At 39.9% G+C, this 22,811-nt stretch overlaps 1 protein-coding gene across 1 annotated transcript in view; it reads right to left on the bottom strand.

Moving 5' to 3' along the window:
- Arid2 (AT-rich interaction domain 2) overlaps window positions 1–22,811 on the bottom strand; it is a 144,856-nt gene that overhangs the window by 15,249 nt on the left and 106,796 nt on the right. Inside the window, 5 exon segments of the mRNA XM_036207841.1 lie at window positions 24–115; window positions 209–332; window positions 1,492–1,577; window positions 1,662–1,800; window positions 20,982–21,130. Of these exon segments, the coding sequence (XP_036063734.1) occupies window positions 24–115; window positions 209–332; window positions 1,492–1,577; window positions 1,662–1,800; window positions 20,982–21,130 (590 nt within the window).

Below are 22,811 nucleotides of genomic sequence, written 5' to 3'. Positions count from 1 at the left end.
GGTTATGGAAACAGATTACTCACCTGCGCCCACACTCTGAATATTTACCAATATTTTTTAATATTAAGGCAGCTGTTAGTCGGATGTGTTTAGTTATTGGTCCCTCTTTTTCATCCTTAAAAAGAATGGAGAATATAAAAAAAAAGAATAAAGATCTAAATCACACAGGGCCATACCTTTATGGACAAGCGTTTTAAGGTGTACTTACTGTAAAGTCCCGGAAGACAAGGTTCCTTGAGCCTCTCCTAAGAGCCATGAGTGCAGCACTGGGGTGACTCGCAATGGCCTTCTGTGCTCTAGGAGCTGAGCCTGTGCCCCCTAAAGCTGGCTGCCTAAATTGATCAGACAGACAGACAATGTTAACTGCACAGACAGACAACTGTGACCCCACCCTTCTGCCAGCCTACACAAAGGGCTTGAATTTCCCAGCCTATCCCTTTCTTTTTGACAGGGTCTGACAATGCAGTTCAACCTCATCTGGACCTTCCAGTCCTCTGCCTGCAGACATCATAGAAAGCAGCACTACACACCACTCAAGGGCCCTGTACGGCATGGTCCACCTCTAATGTTCCTATGCCGAGTAAGGAGGCGCTAACAGAGATTTTACACAGTACCAACGTTGTAGAGGTCTCCTCTGTGAAAGTGCTGTGAATCTGTTTGCAAGGAAGAAAGCTGCCCCGTGGATGAGAACCGGTGCTAAGGACAGTATCACAGGATTCCGTACAGTCTTACTTTCAACCGGTCCTTGCAACACACTGGGGTGGCAAACAAAGTTCCACTAGTCTTATTATAGACACAGGACTGAAGGACTGCAGAGACACTGCAGTGTAAACTCCCCCTTGAAGCACTGCTGAGCTGGAGGAAGCGGTGGAAAGGGCACTGGTGGATGCTTTCTAACCGTGCATCTTCTGAAACTTGGAAACCAGGGATAGTTCTGACTTTTTAAACGTCAATTCTAAATATTAAAAATATAATGTAGAGGGGGCTGGAGAGATGGCTCAGTAGTTATGAGCACTGGTTGCTCTTTCAGAGGTCCCCAGTTCAATTCCCAGCAATATACATACATATATAAAAAATCTTCATATGGAAGCCAGAATATATGTTAATAGGTGTGCATGTATGTGTATATAAAGATATCTCTTTGCCACTGTCAAATAAATGTTCACTCCCCGCCTCCCACTGTCTGCCTAATCACTTGTTTCCAAAGTCAGGGCTACTTTACAGACCACACAGAGCAACTGCTATGAAAACAGATACCTACGTAAATGGAGAGAATTTATGTAGTTTAAGCAGAATCTCATAGCTTGGTAGTGAGAGCTGGGTTAAAACACAGGTTTGGGAATGACCATATGCTAAGTTTCTTTTTGTTGGTCTTGTATTCTGCTTAGTTTTCTACTTTTTCTCAGTGCCAGGAATGGGAGACAGGCCCCTGACCAGTGGAGGGACTACTTGTTTTTTACACTCAATAGGAAGGAAACTAATTTTCTTTACTTGGTAGAAGATTTTTGATTTGCCACTTGTCCTGGTTCATCTTGTTTTAATCCTGCCAGCAGAGCATCCTTTGAACAGTGCTTATCCTTAAGGAGAAAAGAAAAGATATACATTATAATCTCAAGCGTGACCAGATGGGTTACTAAGCGAATGGGATCTAGAAAGTGCACCTGTAAGTGGGTGATGAAGGAGAACCTCTGGCGCTGGAAAGGCTCACAACCTTCCCAGAGACACTGCCCCGGATACACGTCCTTCCCTCCATGTTCAGTAGCTGCATGGTAGAACACCTGGGAAGGGGTCTGAAACCACCTAGAAAAAGAAAAGGCAAAAATATCCGACACTCAGATAAATTCTTTAAACCATGTTTATATAACAGATTTAAAAAATTCCTAAGAAATCTTGGCCACAACTTTTTTTCTTAAAGATTTTATTTTGCTCATGTGTAGTGTGTGTGTATATGTGTGTGTGTGTGTGTGTGTGTGTGTGTGTGTGTGTGTGTGTGTGTGTGTATACAAACATATATGCAAGTACCTGCAGTGTCCAGAAGAGGGCATTGGATTCTATTTGTGGCTATTAAGTAACTATGTGTATGTTTGAATAAATTAAAAAGCATTTTTAAAGACTGACTTATTTTTCTGTGTATGAGTATTTTGCCTGTACACATATACATGTATCATCCATGTGCTTGGTGCCGCCTGGGTCAGAAGAGGATACTGGATCCTCTGGAACTGGAGTTACATATGGCTGTGAGCTGCCATGTGGGTGCTGGGAAGAGATCAGTCATCTACAAAATCAGCAAATGTTTTTAAATGCTGAGCCATCTTTCTAGCCCTGAATCGATTTTTAATGTGTATTATATATCCAGTATCTCAAATTAACATCATTTCAGGAAATGTCTGATATTTAAAAACAGATTTAATGAAGAATGTAATTACTGAATTATAAAAGACAATCTTAAAAAGTCACAGTTTACAAATTTAAATCCTATTCATATTCAGATATATAAATACCAATGAAACTTATTATGAAACTTGAAATCAAGACATCCATTTAAATTTTAAGTACTTCAAATAATATTTCACTCACATGAAACAAATACAACTGGAATGATATATAGACTGTCAAAAGGAACATTTCTTATTATGTTCAACATTTGAGATTCTATTATGTTACTAATTGAAAAGATTTTATGTGTTAGACAATAATGTATATAATGTGCTGGTCAATGACAGATGGTATGCATGGCTGCATACATGACTTACAAGAGTCTGATGAGACTAAAAACTTCCTATCATCCTAAGTGAGTATGTAGGCAACTTGGTGCAGGACCTGGTATAAACAAATACAGCCAGCCACATAAAGGACAGCAGTTAATATATAGATAAAAACACTTGATATTAATACCATATGTGACTGCTTCATCTATTATAATTTTTTTTTCTACTTAGAGATTTCTTGTGTAACAGACACTGTATACAGGCTTCAGTAAATACAGGCTCCATGATGCCTAAACAATGAAGAGTCACCTAAATCCCCATGTCTCAGAAGTTGTTTTTACATACCCTAAATGTAAATGTATTGCTAGTGACTTATCAGAAAGGACTACAGTCTTAAGCATTTTGCAGGACATTACATTAAACAACTCTGTGATACATGAAGTTGTTAAGTTGTTAATGATGGAAAAAAAGACGGCTAATTTTTAAAAATTTGTTTTGAGGTCAGGTCTCAGAATGTAGTCCATGCTGGTCCAAATGGTGATTCTCAGGTCTCTACCTTGTACAGGCACACACCACATCTAGCCAGATAGTGTTTCCTTGTATAAATTTTAACTGCTAAAATACATACAATTGTGTGCAAATGACTTTAAGATAACACAGGTTTGTGTTCATCAGTCTACCCATCAAACACCATACCAGGCACTTCTCTGTAGTCCATTCACTTTTACCTCCTCCCAAGTCTCTCTTTCTTTTTAATCTACCTACTCTACCTGTGTGAGTCCTGCATTGGCTGTGGTAGTTCAGGATGAAGTTCTAAGGTACCTAGTTCTAATGCAGCTAGTTTCAAGAATTATACGGGTGTGAACAGTGAAGGATTGCAAACTAATATGATAAAAGATCTGAATTTTTATGTTCAAATATAGCTGGGCATGGGGGCACATACCTGTAACCGCAACATTTGGCAGGCTGAGGTCCAAGGACAACCAAGGCTACCTAGCAGGGTGCTGTCTCCACATGCCCTCCACCCTCCCAAATGAGAGCTGAACTAAAGAATGCAAGCAAGCATAGGTGGACATAACAGATGATGAATTTTGGGGGTCAAAGAAGAATCAGTGACAAGGCAGAGTGCCACCACTGCTTGCTACCATGTCTAGAAGAATTCTCCTCACTACTTCCTTTCAAGTAATCATGTAGCTCACTCGCAAATCATAAAAGCACACTCATTTAATGAACCCGAAAATTAGAGAACAGTCAAAGAAAACCAACAATTTCCTGTGATCCAGTTCCCAGTAGCTGTATTAACACTGTGCTGTATTTCCTCTCAGCTTCCTGTCTCTGTACTCTTGTCTTTTGAGAACAAGGGGAACTGCTGCTGACTGGATGTTGTATATGACTTGTCATTCCCACAATAATGCAGCATCTTTTATCTTTATCGTTTTCCTTAGCATACCTCACTGTCTTCTGCTGAAAACTGTTATGATCAATGCACATGTGAATGTGCTCCTTTTGACAGGTTTACAAAGTGACTACACCGGGCAAAAACATTCTCTGAAAGATTTCACTTACTGGAAATCTAGTTTTGATGTTATTTGTAAAACTACCTAATGCTAGACAGCCATAAATAGAAGGGAGAGATAATCACCACTGCCCGACCGAGCATTTATAATTAATGTAAGTCTCCAAGTCAATTATTTGGGGATCGGCTGCTGGGTATTTGGGAGTTGCTGGCAGACAGGGGCAGGAATTTCCACCTAAGACCTGAGAAAGCTTAAAAAGGTTCTAAAGGGAAACAAACAGCCACACTGGGTTTCCTAGTCTCTCACAGTCTCAGGCCAGCAGCAGTGCAGAGACAACACAATAACATACAATATCCAGATTCTGTATTTTCCATCTGTCTACAAGAGTGCTGGCTGGCTGCCGGCAGCCATGAGCTAAGCGGCAGGGCTGTTTCCGCAGTCTTTCACAGGGGCCTCAGCAGAGAGAGGTGGTTGTCAGCTACTGCCCTTAGACTCCAGCTGCGAGCACTAGCTTGCTGAATGACAGATTTGGGGCTTTGCTCCTGCAGACAGAAAAGGTTACAGACACACAGTAAAGACAAATTCAGACAAAAAAAAGTCTCTAAGCTGGTTACAGTGTGTTTTAAAAATATATGTAGGCTTGGGAGAGAAAAAAAAAAGGTAGAAAAAGTTCTTTAAAAAAGAAAGAGTAATAAAAAATATAATAAGCCATGTAAAGATGGAAAACAAAGAGTCTGTATATTGTATATTATTGTGTTGTCTTTAATTTTTTTGATGGCTGACAGACATTTGATTATGAAAGCTACTAGATTAAACCAACCTATATATTTAAAAAATACCTTGATTTCAAAATTTAAGTCAAAAGATATGTTACTTTGGGAAAGAGGATCTGCTTTTATTTCCACAGAAAATGAAAGGCTCTGGGTTCATCCTCGGTTAAGGAAAATCAGGTTTGATTGAGGAAGACTCCCTGAAATCCTAGCTACAGATATGGAAAAATTAACCTAAAATAACTACAAGACACATATCATATTTTGCCTGCTCAAACATAAAACAAAAGATTATTTTTGACTGGCTTACGTACAATGCAGTTTATATTTGTATTAATACAGAGATGATGTTACCTTTAAAAGTTCATATATTTTCACAACAAGGAGACCAGACACCAATAAAAATGGCCCAGATGAACCAGCACCCTAAACTCCTTCAAGCTACTGACTTGAGACGATCAGACCTCACAGGGTACTATAGGCAAGACTCAACAACCATCCTAAATTTGCTTAGGGTCCCCCAAAGATACCAGTACCCCCAATTGACAGGAAGTAGACTAGAGAACTATGCCAACATTCCCAAGAATAAATTATGAATGTTTGTCATTGTTTAGGGGGTGTTGGTTACAAGTTGTTATGAAGAATGGTCAGGAAAAAAGCTAAACAAGAGATTAGATTCAGGGATCTTGTTCTGAAAAGAAAAAGAGCAGATACAGAATGACAGGATAAGCTGGGTGTTGGCGGCGCACGCCTTTAATCCCGGCACTCGGGAGGCAGAGGCAGGAGGATCTCTGTGAGTTCAAGGCCAGCCTGGTCCACAGAGAGAGTTTCCAGGACAGGCTCCACAGCTACAGAGAAACCCTGTCTTGAAAAACCGAAGAAATAAAAAAAAATGATAAAAGGTAGGTTATTGAATCTAATAAAAAACAACTATTAGTCTTACATATTTTTTTAAAGATTTATTTATTTATTATGTATAAAGAAGAGGGTGCCAGATCTCATTACAGATGGTTGTGAGCTACCATGTGGGTGCTGGGAATTGAACTCAGGACCTCTGGAGGAGCATTCAGTGCTCTTAACCTCTGAGCCATCTCTCCAGCCCCAGTCTTACATATTTTACATTGGTATGGATTTTTGTTTATTGACACAAATTTAAAGTTAATTTTTTTATACTGAATGTATGTTCCTACTCTTGTTTAGGGTATTATGTTTATGCAGCCAACTTAAAAATGTAATATATAATTAAGAAGTATAGGTAGGGTTGGGGATTTAGCCAGTGGTAGAGCACTTGCCTAGCATGTGCAAGGCCCTGGGTTCGATCCTCAGCTCAAAAAAAAAAAAAAAAAAAAGTATAGGTTATAGTCATCTATAATAGCAAACTTATGTCAGTTAGGTTTTCAAGGTCACACAGAGATATATTACAGATAGAAAGGTAATCTTCAAACACTTCACAGACCTACAGAGTATGGCATTTAAAATATTTTAAGAACTTAAGAGTTTTCTCGACACTTGCAACACCAATTACTTCAAAGAGGATGATGGGCATTGAAGAAACTCCATATGGAGTTTGTTTTCTTTATGGCAAAAGCTAGCCATGTGGGCAGAGGAACTGCCCTTGCCACAATTGCTGACAGTTACCATCCAAACTGGACCAGCAGGACACAAGAAAGGCAACTGCCAAACGTTGCCAAGACAAGGTAGGACAGTCCTTCAAAATTCCCTGTGTCACAGCAAAGTCTGTCAGATATGCTATGCCTGCAGGCCAGAGTTGGATGCCCAAACGATACAGAGGAAGTTTGAGTGACTGTCCTGGCAGAGAGATGTCCCTGTCGTGAGGTAACATTTTATCCTTCTGGGGTCTTTGATGGAGTTGAAGACTAGATAGTTATAATTATAGGTTTTTGTAGTTATGATAAAAAGGTAAAAGTGAAACTTAGACTCAACAAGATAATATAGATAATAAATTTTTTTAAATACAAATGGACTGGATAATGTGACTGTAATTATTACTTAATAACTATTTTTGTTGTATATAATTTTACTATGTTAAAGTTAAAACCTTCCTTTTTAATTAGACAAAAAGGAGGAAATGCTGTGGAATGCTCTTGTGCCCTGTAAAGATCTGTCACTTGAATTGGTTTAATAAAAAGTTGACTGGCCAGTAGCTAGGCAGGAAGTATAGGCGGGGTGATCAAACTAAGAATGCTGGGAGAAGGGTGGAGTCAGGAGTCGCCAGGCAGACACAGAGGGAGCAAGATGAGCGTAGTGTGCTGAGAAAAGGTACCAAGCCATGTGGCTAAACATAGATAAGGATTATGGGTAAATTTAGTTGTAAGAGATAGTTAGTAATAAGCCTGAGCTACTGGCCGAGCATTTATAATTAATATTAAGTCTCTGAGTGATTATTCAGGAACTGTCAGGTGGGAGAAAACCTTCCATTTATAGGTTGACTTTACAAAATGTCAATCCTTGTGAGTTGTATAAATGTGTCAATATGGATACAATGTCCCAGTTTTATCTATCTTTCCAAATAAGACATATTACTGAAGGAACTTCAATCTTAGTGCTTCCTTTCCAATTCCATAACAGACTCTCTGGTCATCACCTGTCCTTTTCTCTTGGGTCTCAGCTATTGTCTCCAGGCTGCCTCTATGATTTACTCACTGAGTTTTATGTTACTACATTCTTTGTACCTTCTACCTTTCTTTCCCATTCTACTTAGTACAATGTTTAAGAATATAGATGCTAGGGCCAGCAAGTAAAGCCCTTGTCATCATGCCTGATGACCCAAGTTTCATTCCTAGTACCCACATGGTAGAAGGAGAGTACCAGACTCCCACAACTTGTCCTGTGGCGTGGTACAGTCAGTGGCTCCCTAACCCTCAGAAGTACACTTTTCCTTTGGTGCTGCTACTCTCAGTAGATAGGAATTAGAATTTATCAATATTTAGCAAAGCAATACAAAATTGAACATTTCATATTTTTTTACTGTGTTAGCTGTATCTGCTGTTTTTCTCTCAGTCACTGTCAACTGTCAAAGGTACATACCATCTTCAATTACAACAACACAGTTTAAAACACCTCACCCTCTGCTGATTATTTAAACAGCTGAGAGCAGCTCAGGGCAGGCTTCTACAGGAGTGCAGTTTCCCTTAAGTTATTTTTGTTTTATCCCATAATAGGCTTTTTGGTTCTAGTGAACATAATTAACATAAGGGTAAATTTCCTAATCCCAGCTCCTCTAAGTAGCCATTTAGGAGTAAAATACTCAGATTAAAAGAAACAAAACAAACAATCAAACACACACACACTCCTCAACAACAGAAAAGAACAAATAAAAAGAAAGTATTTAAAAACTACCTAACCCAAAACAGCCCATAACCATCACTGGTGCTGGTTCAGCAGCCTGTTCCTATCAGCAGGTGCCCTAGGACACAAACGCATGTCCCATTTCCCAAGTTCATCCTTTAAAAGTCTTCAGTCTCTTCAAGAGGTCTCTCTCTCTCTCTCTCTCACACACACACACACATACACACACACACCAAAAATACATAATATAGTTTTATATTTTAACAAACCTCCCAAATTCAAAAGAGCAACTGAAAAGGAAACACTACAATTATAAGGCAGGCATACTGAGGTTAGATTCATTTAGTATTTTCTTGGTCAAGTCTTGGTAGTCTCTTTTCTCTTAATGGTCTAAAAGTATTCCATGTCTTAATAGCCCTCCTGCTGCAAAACAACCACCACCACAAAATAACAAGATCTTCCACATTATGTGCACAAAATATGCATGTGATATCTTTTGTAGGAAAATTCTAGTATAAACACATTATGCATAAATGTAAAAAAATTTATGAGCATACATAAAAACCTACACTGCTGTAAAACAATTAAACATTTACCTCAACATTTGATATCAATTTGCTTTACATATTATTTTAGAACAAAAGAAATAAAAAAGATAATGCATTATTTTATAATCAAATGAGACTGCATAATTGGCTACTAAGAACCAGGGGATATCAACCATCTTGGTAGAGGATTAGTCAGATTGTATTATAATCAGATGTAACAGTTTAACATGACAGGGAGATGAACAAGTCTAATTTCACTATTAAAATTCCCCATTCTGAAGCTGGAGAGATGGCTCATTGTTAAGGGGACACACTGCTATTACAGACAAGAGTCCAGGTCTCAGTATACATAGCAGACAGCCTACAGTTGCCTAGATCCAGCCCTAGGAGAATAAGATGTTTCTGGCCTTGGTAGACACTTGCACTAACATGCACAGACCCACATATAGCCATATATACTAATATATTACTAATTTTTTAAATTATAGAATTCAAGGCAGATCTCTGCAAGTGGTATATATAGTAACATCTAGGCCAATAAGGGGTATGTAGTGAGACCCTGTCTCAACAAACAAGCAAACAAACATATAGTTAGAGACATTAAGATATGCTTTAAAAATGTGTATCTCCCATAAAACATCAATAGTAGGTTGAAAACAGTCCATATATGAGAAAGTACCACAGGAAGAAGTTATATACAATGTAGGTGCTATGTGACTCTTATCATACATAAGTTCACAGAATTTAAGGTGTAAGTCTGTGTACATGTTCTTTAAAAAAAGAAAAACAAAAAACTTTTTATTTTCAAGATTTATATAATGACAACATTTCACTTTTCACTTTTCCCCCTTCAAACCTTTCCTCATCCCCCTCGTTGCTCTCCTTCAAATTCATGGCCTTTTTTTCATTTATAGTTGTTACATGCATGCATGTATACTGTCTACGTTAGGGGTTTTATTGCTGTAATAGAACAACATGAGCAAGGCAACTCGGAACTATTTATTTCCACTTACACTTCCAGGCAACATTCCTTCAGTTAGGGAAGTCAAGGAAAAAACTCAAACAGGGTAGGAATCTGGAGGCAGGAGCTGATGCAGAGGCCATGGAGGAGTGCTGCTTACTGGCTTGCTCCCAACACCTTACTTTTTTATAGAACCCAGGAACACCAGCCCAGGGATGGCACCATGCACAATCTCTAATTAAGAAAATGCTTTACAGGCCTGCCTACAACCCAATTTTACGGAGACATTTTCTGAATTGAGGGCCCCTCTTTTCAGATGACTTCAGCTTGTGTCCAGTTGACATAAAACTAGGCAGCACAACTGATCCCTTGTCAAGTTGACACACAAACACATCACTGTTAAGCCACCCTTCCTTCTGCATTCATCCCTAAGACCTCACATTAAAAACATAAATAACTTTAAAAGCCCCATAGTCTTCATAAATTCAATCACATTAAAAATTCAGTCCCGTTAACATATCCAGTGTCTTTAAAAGTCTAAAATCTCTTTCAAAAGTTCAAAATCTCTTAACCTTGGGTTTCTGTTTTAAAAAAAAAAAAATCAAGTTAAATACTTCTGTATTTTATTTCAAGAGGGAAGAACCAGGGCATAGTAACAATCTGGTCAAAGCAAAACCAAACTCCCAATAGTGTAAATAATGGAATGTCCAATGTCTGGGGGATCCACTCCTAGTCTTCTGGACTCCTCCAAAGTGCTTGGGTTATTTCTCCAGCTCCGCCTTCTCTGCAGCACACACAGTTTGTCTTCTAGGCTAGGACAAAGTCCACTCCCCACTGCTGCTGTCCTTGGAGGTCATCCATGGCACTGACATCTCCGAAATGCTGGGGCCCCTGCTGTAACTGGGCTGCACTTTCACCAATAGCCTCTCATAGGCTCTCTTCATGGTGCCAAGCCTCAACTTTGCATGACCCTTCAGTCCTGCCCTTCAACTGCCACTGAGGCTGCACATTCACCAATGGCCTTTACTGGCCTCTCACAGCGCTAAGCCTCAGCTGCTCTCCATGACCCTTTTGTGCCTTCAAAATCAGTACCACCTAGTGACTCTTATACTACCAAGTACAGCTGCCAGCATGAGGTACAACCTGGTGCTGCCTCTAGAACACAGCTTCTATGTGCTGACCCTCAGGGAACACCTCCCAGAAGACTTCACTTCAGCGATGCTGCTTTCTTCTTAGTCACTGCTAATTCTCAGCATCAACTGTCCCAGTAAAAAAAAGGTTTTCCTCTAGCAGTTCTGGTTTCTTGTTAATCACAGCTGATTCTTCAGCTCTACTTGACCAGACACCACAGATTCTTCACACAAAGGGCCTGGTAGAGTCTTTACTTTCTTCTCTAGGCCTCCATCGTCCACACTCCTCTCATTCTTATCTTCCAGGCTCCCACAGAATAGGTCACTGAGCTCAACACTCAATGGCTTTTCTAGCCCAAAGTTCCAACAGTTCTTTCACAATCCTCCCCAATACAACATGGTCAGGTCTGTCACAGCTATGCCCCACTAGACTGATACCAACTTGTCTTAGTTAGCGTTTCTACTGAGTGATAAAACACTATGACCAAGGCAACTTGGTGAAGCAAGGGTTTATTTCAACTTACACTTCCAGGTGACAGTCTACCACTGAGGAAGTCAAATCAAGAAATTATCCCGCACAGATATACATATATATTCCTGAATATCTCCAGCTCAGTCCATACACTCTTGCTTGTATGCATGCTTTCCGGGTTGACTATTTCATACTGGAAAACCAACTGGGGTACTGTTCCCTGAGAAGACTGTTTCTACCACTCCCAGCAGTCTTTAGTTGTCTGTAGTTCTTTACGTAGGGTTGGGGCCTCATGGACTTTTCCCTGTCCACTTTGGCATGTCTGTTGGTGTCACCCATGTTTAGTTCACGTTCAGGCAGTCAAGTTGAGATTGTATAAGATGTAGCTCCTGACATTACAGAGAGACACAATCTCTCGGCAAACTCCTGGATCCTCTGCTCTTACCATCTTTCCACCCTCTTCTGCAATGTTCTCTGAGCCTCAGGTGAGGGAGCTGTACGCACATTCTTAAATAAATGAAGCATCTAAATGAAGCTGAATAAAATTCTAGCATGGATACTCATTTGGTTTCCCAAAAGATCTGACACTGTACACATCACACTGGTCCTAGGAAGTTCCTCACAGCATGGAGTGCCTTCTATCTAAATCTTGCTCAGTACACACAGGCATCCAGCACATTCACATCCTCACTTTATGCTAAAAAATGGGCTTTCAAACATTATTTTTCAGAATCACATACTAGAGCTATGACAAACACTAAAGACTGACTTTCTCCCCTAACATACTTTAATATGCAGAAATATATCACTAGGTATAAACTAAGGTATACTTTTATATTCAGTATCTCTGATACCGTAAATTTCTTCATGCTGGCAAAAATTCTGAAAATGCACTAGGTTTAGGAGATTAGTAATAGTTGATAATTCTCTGTATTCTATGTATAATTCCCCATGAAATAAATATTAGGAGACTATAGGCTAGATTCCCAACCTAGGAAATGTAGTGGATAGGCATCCCAGCATTGGCCTGGAAGTTCCAACCCCCACTGAGGCTTCGGTAATGGTCACACCCACAAGGCGGGGCAGAGGAGGAAGCAGAAGACGAAGGATCGGGAAGAACTCACTCTCTTGGTTCCGGGACGCCGGACGCGAGAGGTGGACCGAGCAGAGTTCTCCAGAGAACGCCGCCGCCGGACTACCCTCTACCTTGCCAGACTCTGCGACCTACCCCTTCATTTGTAAGTTACCCCACAAAATAAACTTCCCTTTTAACTACGTGGAGTGGCCTTAATAATTCCACCAATAAGGAAATGTTTGTAACATTTTAAATATTTGACACTAAAACTATTTTAACCTAAATTAATTTTATGTTATGTGAACCTTTTGATATTTGGTGACATCTTTAAGTAACTGGGCTCTTTGGAACTCAATGTTAAAAGAATGGAGCCTTATTCAAAACCAACCATCAAGCCAACCAACCAGCCAATGCACACATTACTACCTGTAGTAGTAATTAGGGATTTTCCTAGGAACTTTTCTTACAGCAGAGGTGGTGAAGGCTTGGAGAGCATATACTTCTCAAAGTAATGTTACCCATAGCAGCATCACATGAAATCAGTCTTGCCCTTAGGAGGACTCATTAGTTCTCTATATCAGTAAAACATCAGCAAAACTTCCACTCTCACAGAGATTCTTGTGTAGGCTTAGAAGCAGCAAGATTTCATGACTATCATGACGCCAAGCCAGTGCAGCTCACAACTGTGGAGTTCACAACTGCGGAGCTCACATCAAGCTAGTAAGACTTCCTGCAACTCAGTCAGGAAGTGTGACTGAAAAGCTGTGTGTGCGGCAGGCACTGTGCTGGTTCAACAGAACGTCAGGCAGCAAAGCAGCACACTGTGACCACAGACAGACAAAAGATGCCTTAAAATTAATCTTGGTTTTATTCTCCCACTGCCCTGCAATGTAAGCTGTTGACCAATTTAATCATTAGTTAAGTCAATCCTAGCTGGCAACATCTCAAATTAAACAATCCTTGCTGCAGGCACTGTATTGTGAATTAAAATGTCTACTCTGAATATTTTACTATATAAAGTATTTCCAAATTCTTAACTTGGTAATTTTTTAAAGTGTATGTTTCTACATAAGCTTCTATCACTGTTAAGCAAATATTTAAATTTCTTCTGTACTTTTAGGCTCATTACATTATTTCAGAAATGCATATAACTAGAGAAAATTAGTATTTTCTAGGAATTCTGAGTATCAAAATCTTAATGAGAATAGAAATGCTAGTTACCTCTAAGTTTGATCTTTTGCAAACTAGTAATGAAGTTGGTACCTGTTGTAATGTCAATGACATAGTTCAGCATCACCTCAGCGATTTCTAGGTGCTCAGAAAATAGTCATTTTTCTATCATAAAGTCAAAGTTCCTGCTTCATAAGCAAAACAGCTTTAAATGGAAATGTTTAATGAGAATAAATCTGGGAACCTTGGCATTCTTGGTGTGAGCATTAATGATGGAGTTCTCAACAGGACCACATTATAGATTATATTTCTCTTGGAAATACTTTCAAACTTTGGCAGTGAGTGACTAGAAAACTACATGACCACCATACTCTAGAGAACTGACCTGACTTCAGATGTCTTCTATGGATGGCTTCAGAAGCCTTGTCCAAACAAAGTATTAATTAAAACCACTATTCATAAAACAAGATAGAACTCTTAGGGCTGAAATTTCTTTAAAAACACATTTTTTATATATTTTAGTTAACATTGTGATTAATAGTAATACCCAAAAAAGGGCAATGGGCAAGGTAATGTGAAGGGATGAAATGGTATCATTTCCAACCCCACAAGAATCAAGCAGAGTGAGGGATGGGAAGTAGTTATGTGGAAGAGCACTTGCCTAGTGAGGAGAAGGCCATGGGCTCAAAGTAGGGGGGGGGGGGAGAAAGAGCAAGAACGAAAGACAGACAGACAGACACTCATATACACACACTGGGGTAGGGGGGCAGAGCAGCCAAATACTGAACACTTTCTATACTCATCAGAAAACTGAAGACAAAGGGCAAGTGGTCATCCTAAAAGCCAGGGAGACATGTGACCAGGAAGGACCAGAAATACTGCTTGAGCCAGTGACCTATGGTGGTACTAAACAGTAACTGACATACCCTTGCACAACAAGAGAACTGCTAAGAAAACAAAGAATTGAAGCCTGGATCTCCACAGACGTATTAGACACCACTCAATTCCTAGTCATCTAAAGTAAGATACATGCTAAAAGTCTGTTCCTTCGGTTCTTGTGAGCTATGTCTGACTTTTCACAAAATGATACACACACACACACACACACACACACACACACACACACACACACACACACTGTTCTCCATAAAGTGTATATACCTAACACAAAGTATCAAAATTCATCAAGCAAAGGATGGGCACTATAGAGAAAGCAGTCAGTCTCCTAGCTGTGCACTCGAACGTCCCTACTAGTAAGAGACATTTCAAACAGGCAGAAGATTAGTAAAGAAAAAAGTGAACTAGCCAGCAGCAGCAATCACTTGGACCTAATTAACATGTAGAGAATACTTCATCAAATGACATTCTTACCGATCTCCCATGAGACATTCACATGTTATAAGACATTTAGTACCATAATATACTCTCCAGCAAATGAAAAAGAATAGAAACAACAAGAGCATGTACTGTTAGATTACATGGAGTTCACCTGTATTGTATGTCAACATCACAGAATCTGAAGTCACCTGAGAGATGGACTCCCAAGCATGTCTGTGGGGGATTACCTTGACTACCATTAATTGACGTGGATGACCTGCTCACTGTGGTCAGTACAATTCTCAAGGTCTCAGTCCTGGACTATAGAACTAGCTGGGCACAGACACATGCTGACAACTCTCTGCTTCTCCGACAGCTGTAGGTATAAGGTGACAATGTGAGCTGCTGCTCACGGCTCAGCTGCTTTGACTTCCCCACCATGATGGGCTGTGCCCTGAACCCTAACAAAGGAAACTTTCTCCCTTAAGTTGCTTCTCTCCGTTTATTTTCTTTATCTTCCTTCCTTTTTTTTTTCTTTTTCCCTGAGACAGGGTCTCTCTGTGTAGCTTTGGAGCCTGTCCTGGAACTTGCTCTGTAGCCCAGGCTGGCCTTGAACTCAGAGCTGCCTCTGCCTCCTGAGTGCTGGGATTAAAGGGGGGCCGCCACCACTACCACCCGGCCTGTCATCATATTTTAGCACACTGATAGGAAAAGAAATTAAGACAACCTGTAAATAACAAAATAATAGCTGCTAAAAACAAAATATTTGGAGATAAATGACACTCTTCAGTATTATGAACTAAATGAAAAATACAACTTCAAAATTTGAGAAATACAGTAAAGGTAAAACTTAGAAAGACAAATGAACATTTTTATCAATAAGATCTAAAATCAGTAAAATTAAGCATCTATTCCAAGAAACTAGAAAAAGCAAACCGAAGAAAATAATTAAAAAATATCATAGCGGAAATAAATGAAATTGAGTAAAGGATGTCAATAGGAAGAGAATGTGCGCCCGTAGTTTGTATTTATTGAAAAGTTCAATAAAGTTAGTAAAACTCTAGCCAGGACCAAGAAAAAAAGGAGAGATAAGTCACTAGTATTAGAAATGAAGTATAACAAAGCAGGGGAGTGAGATGGCTCAGGGGGCTCTTGATGCCCTGAACCCTATTGTTGAAATTATTAGGGCCACTCCACGTAGTTAAAAGGGAGGTTTATTTTGTGGGGTAACTTACAAATGAAGGGATAGGTTGTAGGGTCTGGCAAAGGTATGGCGCAGTCCGGCAGTGTTCTCTGAAGAACTCCGCTCGGTCTACCTCCAGCGTCCAGGGTCCCAGAGCCAAGAGAGAGAGCCCTCCTCTCGATCCTGGGTCTTCCGCTTCCTCCCTCTGCCCCGCCTTGTGGGCGTGATCATTACCGAAGCATTGGGGGTTGGAACTTCCAGGCCAAGGCTGGGATGGCTACCCACTACAGAACCCAATGTCCCAAACCCACATGATAGAGAGAACTGACTTTTGTTAAGGGGCCTTCTCACCTTCACACTCGTTTCATGGAATGTGTGTGTGCGTACACACACACACACACACACACACACACACACACACACACACACGAATACATGTAATAAGTTAAAGAGTGCAACATAAGGTATCATATTTTTATGCTCACAAATGACAAATAGTTATCTTTGAAACAATTCTGCCAAACTCACAGTAGGAAAAACAGGTGACCTGAACAGGCCTATAATTACTAGAGAAATTGAATCAATAACCTGCAAAGCAAAAAGAAGCAGGACAAGATGGTTTCATTAGTGGATTCTACCTAACATTTAAGAAAGGAATACCCCCATGGGCTACAATAACGGCATGACAATATATGCAACTGAGGAAGGGGTGACATGGATATCACAGTGATAACCAACCACTTTCTTCTTGAATTGAAGTCCTGCTCTACAAGATGAAACCTATTCTGGTACCACTGTCGGCTGAGAGCCTGTGGCTAGACAAGTTACGGGCTCTAGAGGTCAAACTACTACTGATGGACACAGTGATGACTGATTTATACATGTCTTCTCACGCTACCCACGGATTAGTGTGTCCCAACCCTCACCAGAGAGCCTGTTTGCAGTAGCTGGAGACTGACCCAGAGGCTCACAACTGGCCAGGGTGCGGAGAGGAAGAGGCTGTGGAATGGCAGTTCTAAATGGGACCTCTGAGTCCCATCCCTTCCTCTCAAGGCTCATGGATCATTGCAGAAGAAGGGCAGAAAGACTCTTAAGAGCCAGAGGTGATGGGTGACTCCAAGGAGACAGTGTTCTCCAGACACTGCAGGGCAGCTGTCCACATGCACCGACACTGATTGGGACAGCATACACAAGTCCCATGTGGTCCTAGGCAAGACCTAATGTCAGCATGGAAAGCGGGGTAATCATCAAGTTCCACTCCTAGGTGAGGAGCTGCTCGGAGAGAAAGAGCCAGTTGTCTTTAAGAATGTTGTTCCAGGAAGCCGGAGAGGTGGTTCAGTGGCTAAGAGCATTTCCCGCTCTTTTAGAGGACTGGGGTTTGATTCCTGGCACCCACTCCAGTTCCAGAGCATCTGATGCCCTCTTCTGGCCACTTTGGGCACTAGGCATGCATGTGGTAGACATGTCATACATGCAAGGTAAAACATGTTCAAAAAACTAAAAAAAAAAGAATGTTCTACCTGGTAAGCTGACCACACTCTGTTGGAATGCTACATATTCAAGAATATTTGGGCAGCATAAATTGGACTTGATGGGTAGGGAAAAAAAAGGGGGAGACAAAAGTTGTACGAAGGCAAGGAAGGGTGGATTTGATTAAAAATACAATGTACAGGATTTTCAAAGAACTAAAATAAATCCAAAAGCAAACAACAATAGCCCAGAAAGGAATGGTACCATGCTCTACAGCAGACTGTAAACGAAAGGATGTAAGTTCTATCAAGCAAATTAGAGAAAACAAGCACATGTCTACGCTTGCATCTTGTTTTTGACACATGGTGCTATACTGGGTGACTTAGCAGACTACTGGACTAAAGAGACAACCAGGTCAGTACTGTCACACAGATCAAAGGCACACTCAAGCCACTCAATTCTATAAAGGAGTAGAGCACGCAGGTATTTCAACGGGAAGTAGTAGGCATTTTACAATAATAAAGCCAGGAACTAAGTAAGTTTAGTTCTAAGTCCAGTGGGAAAAGTACTCATACTTTTGATATTATTAAAAAATTCTGAACTAACCACTTAGTGGACTATGGCTGTGACATATAATTTTTCATTTGGAACAGAACCTGAATCTGAAAAACAAAAGTGCTTCTCTTATTCCATGGTCTTGGTACCTTAAGCTCTTCATAGTCTACTGGGCATGCTGGGCACTCTGGTGATTTCTGGACTACACTGACATTCTGATTAGGGCAAATTCCATCCTGTTCTTCAAGACTCACCCCAAAAACACAATGCTACAATGAAACTTTCCCAACGCTGTCACTATGCTGCTGATAGCACTATGAAATGATCTTTTCATACAATCCTTGAACTGTAATTGATTTGTTCTGGGGCACATATCCCAAGAATTAAAAGTATTTGTTTGTTTATTTGTTTTTGGTTTTGATTTTTCGAGACAGGGTTTCTTTGTGTAGCTTTGCGCCTTTCTGGGATCTCACTCTGGAGACCAGGCTGGCCTTGAACTCACAGAGATCTGCCTGACTCTGCCTCCGGAGTGCTGGGATTAAAGGCGAAGTGCCGCAGGCTTAGAATTCTCAAGTTACTCAAGGCAAAGGATCTTGGCTCAGCTCTGCTGGTGGAAAGAAGCGCCACCACTGCCTGGCAGAAGTATTTTTGTACTTGTATAGTCTTACCACATGAACCCCACACTAAGAAAACACTTGATAACTATTTTTAGACTCAGGTTGAACTTGTTAATGAGAACTGGAAAAATGATGGCCTGAAAACAATGACAAGCTTTAAGAAGCATCACTGAATCTGTCTCATTCTGTAGCATGTCATTAAGTTACGTAGCATGGATTATATTCATTAGATGGGAATCGATGTTGCATGTTTAGACAGGCTCATTAACTCCTCCAGAATTTGTTGTTGCTGTGGTCGACACACTCTAAGAACTTCATCTAAAGCAGTTACTTTTAAACTTCTTTTATTCCCGCTAAGGACTGAGACCAAGGCCTGAAACGTCTGACCACTGCGCTACACCCCGACCCCACTGCAAACTCTGCCCCCGTCACCAACTTCAATAAACTACCCATTCAGCCGGCTGTCCTTCACCACTGGAGCACAGAAAAAGAGCAAACCTTACAACACATGGACATCAAGTCCACACTAGTGAACACAGTGTCAGCCAACTGACAACACAAACAAACAATAACAATAATAATCGAAGAGGGGCTGCAAGTCTAGCCAAGTGGCAGAGCCCCCGTTTAGCATGTGCAAAGCCAAGTCCCAACTCTGTCACGGCAAAAAGAGATAGATGAAGAAAGATGGTCAGTTTCAGTGACTAAAAGAAATAACCAGAGAATCTAAAGAGTTTCTCTGGTATTTTACATTATGATCGAGTACACAAACACACACAAAAGGAGAAACAATACTTTTACCCTTACTAACACGATGAATCTGTATTCTTTTTTTTTTTTTTTTCATTGAAAAGAATAGTACACTGGTCAAGACGCATTAAACTGATATCATGTACCACTGCTGTTTTGAGATTTAAGTTTGATAAGCACTAGCTTTCCATGCTATTAGTAATCCCCAGGCTATGGGGATGGATAGCTCTAATATAAATTCTTTAAGCTATGAAAATGGAATCTTTTCTCTAAGAAATGAAAACTACTTTGACTATTAAACAAAGTGCCCCAGGCTTAGAGTTCTCAAGTTACTCAGGGCAAAGGATCTTGGCTCAGCTCTGCTGGTGGAAAGAAATATTTCAATTTAGCCAGCATCTTAAAGTTTTCCTTAAGTCTGGGAATGCTTTAACTTTAAAGAAGCTTAGTTCCAGCTCTTGCTTGGCACATGCAAAGCCTAGCCTCACACCCAGTATGAACAAAGTGAGTTCACTCCGGGGGCTAAAGATGGCTCAGTGTGCCAAGTGCTTGCTGCACAAATGTAAGGAGATCTGTATCGTCAGCACTCAGAAAGAGTCCACAAATATGGACCAGAGGGGCTTTCTGAGCAGCCAGCTTAACCGACGTGGTGAGTTTCTGGTTCATGTACATGCACCACACACACACACACACACACACAAATAAGTTCAGTTCTATTTGCTGTTCATATTAGTTACTAAATTATAAAATGATATGACTTCAAAACGAATTTTCAAAATTGAAGACAAAATTAATTTTTGAAAAATTACTTCTAAGCTTTTCCAGAAATTTTATATCTGTCACTATGTTACCTTAAAAAGCACACAATTAAATTTGGTTTTTCTTTTTGTTGAATTAGATCTTACCATAAAGCACAGGCTGGCCTCAAAACCATGGCAATCCTATTGCCTCCGCCCTGAGTCATGGAATTAAAAGCACTAGTAACTAAACACTTCAGTCTATCTATAATGGCTTTTTTTTTTTTTTTTTAAAGATACAGGGTTTCATTATGCAGCCTTGGTTGGCCTAGCACTTGATATGTAGACCAAGTTGGCGTCAAACTCAAGAGATCCACCTGTCTCTGCTTTCTGAGTGCTGAGATTAAAAGTTGTACCACTATGACTGGCTTAAAATCAGGCTATTAACTGATTAAAAATCAATACTCAGCCACATTCCTTCATAGCATTAAACAGTAGAGTTCTCTGACCACTGATAGACCTTTCAGCTGAAGCATGCCACTTATCCATGTAAGTGTAACTCGCAACATAAAGGACTTTTCATTAAAAGTTACTGGTTCCAGAAAAAGAAATTTTACACACAAAATATGACAAATTTAAATATGAAAGCACTCTAAACTAAAGAACACTTTTGTATAACAAATCAAACAGCCATTTACTTTTTACAAGACTGCCACAGACACATGAAGTTCTGCCCAGGTTTCCTCACTGGATCTGCATGCTGACTGGACGCACTGAGTGCAGAAGGCTGAGAACTGTTAGGCTGGCCCTGCGTCTGTACAGCTGGTGAAGGCGGCACGGGAGTGTTCTGTAGAAAAGCACAAACACAGTTTGCAACATGGCACCCAGAGTTCGTTAATAGCAGTTACACATTTGTAACATAAAATTTACATTTTGTAACTTTAAGTTAATGATTATATTTAAAAATTATTTTTATTAAAAAAGTAAGGAAATATGCTTCTTTGAAAATATGGAATGAACCAGAGAGGCAAGATTATACATTGTGTTATTTTTTTATATCTGTTGGGGTTTGGTTGCAGAATCCTCATGAATATCAAGATCTATGAACATTTATATAAATGGCAACATCTTGTCTATATATGTGCATGTCTTCTTTATATATATATATAGTTTAAGTCATTCCTAGATTATATATAATAATTCAAACAATGTAAATACATAAATACAAATAACTGCTGCACTGTATTGTGCAAGGTATAATAACAAGTAAGGCACATGTTCAGTAAAGAACAATTTTTTTCTGATATTTTTGATTCAAGTTAATTAAATTCATGGATGTGGAGTTGACAGACATGGACGACAGACTACATCACTCAAATTAAGAATTTTACAAAGAAGCAACTAAAATACAGTTTTAAATGAAAATGATTAGTTGTAAATTATTGCTTTCAATAACTCTTTTCTTTTAGATTTCATCAGTGATATAACATGAATCAAAGCAAACTTCAAATCTGAGTTAGTGAATATAACCATGTAAGGAGAACATCAGAAATATGACATAGTTTTCAGGGAAGTGGATACTCGGTTGCAGTCTGCATTGGTGCATTTAGTCCTGGGGATCCAATCCAGGACTTTCACCCTGCTAGGCAAGTGCACTACCATGACCTACAGCCACAATTCTTAGTTATGCTGCTTCAGCTGGCTGGCCTTGAACTTGCCATGTCGACCAGGGTAGCTTGAGACACGATCTTTCTGGCACCACTTCTCAGATGCTGAATCAGAGACATATGCCACCATGCCTGGCACAGTTACAGCTTTGATGGTAACATTGGCATAAAGTGGACATACAGCCTTCTAAATATTTATCTTATATCTATATTCTATATCTGTCTTTGTCTTTAAGAAACATTAACAAATTATCTTTAAAAGTTTTAGGACATACACGCTGAAATACCTTAAAAGAAAACATGTTATATTTCTTATACAAACACTAGCATATCATTTTCAAGACTTATTTCAAAGTTTGGTAAAATACAGAATAGATTTGTTCATTTATTGCTAACATCAGCACAGGATGGCAAATACCAAAAGTGCTGAGTAGCTAAGATGAAAAACCACAAATCGACAGGCATTTTAATCCCAGCACTCGGGAAGCAGAGGCAGGAGGATCTCTGTGAGTTCAAGGCCAACCTGGTCTACAGAGTGAGATCCAGGAAAGCAACAACAAAAAACCTCACAATTCTTTTTCTTTCTTTCTTTCTTTCTTTCTTTCTTTCTTTCTTTCTTTCTTTCTTTCTTTCTTTCTTTCCTTCCTTCCTTCCTTCCTTCCTTCTCTCTCTCTCTCTCTCTCTCTCTCTCTCTCTCTCCCTTCCTCCCTCCCTCCCTCCCTCCCTCCCTCTCTCTCTTTCTTTCTCCCCCCCCCCAAGAAAGGGTTTCTCTGTGCAGTTTTGGTGTCTGTTCTGGATCTTGCTCTGTAGACCAGGCTGGCCTCGAACTCACAGAGATATGCCCAACTCTGCCTCCCAAGT

This window comes from Onychomys torridus, chromosome 16 (assembly GCF_903995425.1).
Source record: "Onychomys torridus chromosome 16, mOncTor1.1, whole genome shotgun sequence".
Taxonomy (NCBI): domain Eukaryota; kingdom Metazoa; phylum Chordata; class Mammalia; order Rodentia; family Cricetidae; genus Onychomys; species Onychomys torridus.
The sequence above is the reverse complement of the archived record's forward strand: the minus strand, read 5'-3'. Positions and strand labels throughout refer to the sequence as shown.